General features: G+C 60.3%; 2 protein-coding genes across 2 annotated transcripts in view; one reads left to right on the top strand and one right to left on the bottom strand.

Annotated features, from left to right (window-relative positions):
- Positions 1-3072, top strand: part of LOC113202675 (uncharacterized) — a 158637-nt gene that overhangs the window by 77955 nt on the left and 77610 nt on the right. The window lies entirely within an intron of this gene.
- Positions 1756-3072, bottom strand: part of LOC113214752 (uncharacterized) — a 2427-nt gene continuing 1110 nt past the window's right edge. The window contains exons 2-3 of the mRNA XM_052269037.1: positions 2638-2856; positions 1756-2445 (exon numbers count right to left, since the gene is read on the bottom strand). Of these exons, the coding sequence (XP_052124997.1) occupies positions 1858-2445; positions 2638-2697 (648 nt within the window). The 5' untranslated portion in view covers positions 2698-2856 and the 3' untranslated portion in view covers positions 1756-1857. The remainder of the gene's footprint in view (positions 2446-2637; positions 2857-3072) is intronic.

Below are 3072 nucleotides of genomic sequence, written 5' to 3'. Positions count from 1 at the left end.
CCTCCCCCTTCCTCCCCGGACCATTTGGTGGCTGCAGGTGCGAAATGGAATCCGCGTGAAATATTGAGCGCGCTCTATTGATAGCGGCAGTGAGTTATTATCGAGTGCGGCCGGAGCGCCCCGTCCGGCCCGGACGTAATCCCCACCGACCTTGTCGCTTATTTGCACTTTATAGCGCCAAGGGGACGAGGGACTCGACGAGGGATGGGGGATAAGGTTTTAATAACGCGCGCACCTTCGATGTGACTGCACTCGTACGCGCTTCCTACTGCTGTCCGGGCATCATCCTTGAATAAGTAGGGCAGGGCACGAAGGATGGCCGTACGTTTCCGAATACGAATACGCAGTGCATTACCTCCTGTACTCCAGTGACGAAGTGCGTGAATGAAAAGCGGGTAGGCAACGTGATAAAGGCCTGTGTGGCGTGCTTGCCTGTCCCCAGTAGGTGTTGTCATGTTGGCGTTGCGCAACACTGGGTGTCAGAACTTATAGAGGGGCTTGTGATGAATCCAATGAACCATAGTCTTCACGGAACTATCCTGAGTTTTGCTCTTCCACCGCTTCTCGCCCTCAGACATTAGCATCGGTCGCTCCACCGGCCTAGGGTATCTACTAGTAGTCACCAAAGATATCTAAGATATTCAACAGTACGGTGGGCGCCCGGTGGGTAGGCAACGCGATGCGGGCCTGTGTGGCGGGTTTGCCTATCCCCAGTAGGTTGGGCGCCCGGTGGGTATGCAACACGATGCGGGCCTGTGTGGCGGGCTTGTCTATCCCCAGTAGATTGGGCGTCTGGTAGGTATGCAACGCGATGCGGGCCTGTGTGGCGGGTTTGCCTACCTCAAGTAGGTTAGGCGCCTGGTAGGTATGCAACGCGATGCGGGCCTGTGGGGCGGGCTTGCCTATCCCCAGTAGGTTGGGCGCCCGGTAGTTATGCAACGCGATGCGGGCCTGTGTGGCGGGCTTGCCTATCTCCAGTAGGCTGGGTGACCCCTTAGGTATCCAACGCGATGGAGGCCTGTAGCCTGTAGGGGGGGCTAGCCTATTCCCTGCCGGTTGGGCATGGCGGGTAGGGGGGAAAAAGAAGACGAAGAGGAAAGCGGGGTGGCCCTGCCGCAGCGGCGCGTGGAAAGACATTGGAAGCGAAAGCGTTCCTGCCGAAGAAGGCTGCAGCGCATCGTAAAATGTCAGCAAGTGCGATAAAGCCCTTATTTCCCTGTGCCCCCATCTCTCCCCATCGCTCCCAGGCTCCCCCTCTCATGCCGCCCTCAGCCCCCTCTCCTTCCCACAGCGATAACTTTGTCGAGTGCAGCGGCATCGGCAGTGTGCCGTTAGCCAGGCGACTAGACTCACCTTGCAACATTTTGTCTTTCCCGCCGTAGTAGTTTAGACCATCTCAGCACCGAGTAAATGCTTCGAAAGTTCTTAATGGAAAGCTTCAAACTAGGTATTGCACGTCAATTTCTATCCAATAACGTTTTTTTTTGTCCTCTGCCCACCACAGATTTTCAATAAGAGACCCAGGTCACACACAGCCTCGATATTTTAACATATGACACCATGTACGAAAATCTCAATCAAGAATCGATGATGGAGAGCACGTTCTACTTCCGCCAGCCCCCCTACCCCCCGCGCTGTTACCCTGGGCTGGGGCGTTTAGAAGCTCCATGCGGGGTCCTTGTGGCACCACACCTTGACCCTTCCTCTCGCCCGATCCGTTCTGGCACTCTCTTTCTCTCTTCAGTGTACTTAAAATTGGTTTTGTCCAATGCACTATATTTCACTTGATCGGATCGGTGGTTCACAGTTTCACGAGTTACCACTAAGCGCGCAGTTGAGAGGTGCTGCCTATCCGTGTTACAACTGTGGGTTTACAACACTCAACCGGAGGCACTCGAGTGTCGTCTCATAGGACGACTCTACTCGGTCACAGGTGACGCACAGCACCCTTGCCCCGGGCAGCACCCGCCGCACCTCGGCGCGCTGTTCGATGCAGGCGGCTGCGGCTGGCAGGCAGCCCCTCCGCAGCACGAGCCTCCTGAGCGCTCGCAGCCCGCTCTGCTGCAGCAGCGAGTGCAGGTCGCCGCAACTGTATGGCCACTCAAATCTCCCCGCCGTGCCCACCCCAAGCTCCAGCTCCTCCAGCGTGCCGCCGTGCGCTCGCAGCAGGGACTGTGTCGTGGCGCGGGGGAGCCGCACCCTGAGCCACTGCAGGCCGGCGTGTCCCGGCGGGAGCGCGGGCAGCTCGGGGGGCTGGGCGCGCAGGGCATCATCACCACCCCACACGTACAGCCTCCTCAGCCGCGGCATGGCGTGCACTGCGCGCAGGTGGGCCTCGCGGGGGTAGCGCACCTCCAGCCGCTCCAGCGTGGGTGCGGCCCACAGCAGCAGCTGCAGGCTCCAGGTGGGGTCCATGTCGCAACACACACCGAGCAGCATGGTCACCTGCCGGCAGTACAGAGTCACTCAGCGGCTGTCAGCGGGCCGCAGTAGGCAGGGCGGCGCGAGAGACTGAGCCACAGCGAGCCGCGACAACGAACGTCCCTGGCTGCCACTGGGCTCTTCCTGGCTCTTCCGCTCCTCGGCCACGTGCCGCCCGCGAGGCTGGCCCCGCACGGTCCGGCCGCACACACTCACCCCCGGCGCCTCTGCGAGGCGGGCCGCCTTGTCCTCCTCCTCGATGCCGCTGACATCCATCTCTTGCACCGGCAGCGCCTCTGGAGGTGCTGGGTCCGGGGCTGCAGGCGGGGGACCCTGTGCCTCTGGAGGTGCTGGGCCCGGCGGGGCTGCAGGCGGGGGACCTTGTGCCTCTGGAGGTGCTGGGCCCGGGGCTGCAGGCGGAGGACTCGCCTGGCTCTGCAACCAGCCGAAAGTAAAGCCTTACTAAGAGTTGCATGACCCCGCAGGGTACCGAAAACAGTGTTAGAGGGTTATACTGCGGCCACCCGGGTCCCGGGGTTAGCGAAATTACATACAAAGAATAATTTTAGAAAGAGGTCCTGTGGGCGAGGGGCGGGCTCCACACTTGGCTAAAGTTTTGCCGAATTCACTCAGACACCTACGCCACTTCCC

The sequence above is a fragment of the Frankliniella occidentalis genome, unplaced genomic scaffold, assembly GCF_000697945.3.
Source record: "Frankliniella occidentalis isolate FOCC.00 unplaced genomic scaffold, Focc_3.1 Scaffold81, whole genome shotgun sequence".
Classification (NCBI taxonomy): Eukaryota; Metazoa; Arthropoda; class Insecta; order Thysanoptera; family Thripidae; genus Frankliniella; species Frankliniella occidentalis.
Note: the sequence above shows the minus strand (reverse complement) of the source record. Positions and strands in the feature narration are given on the sequence as shown.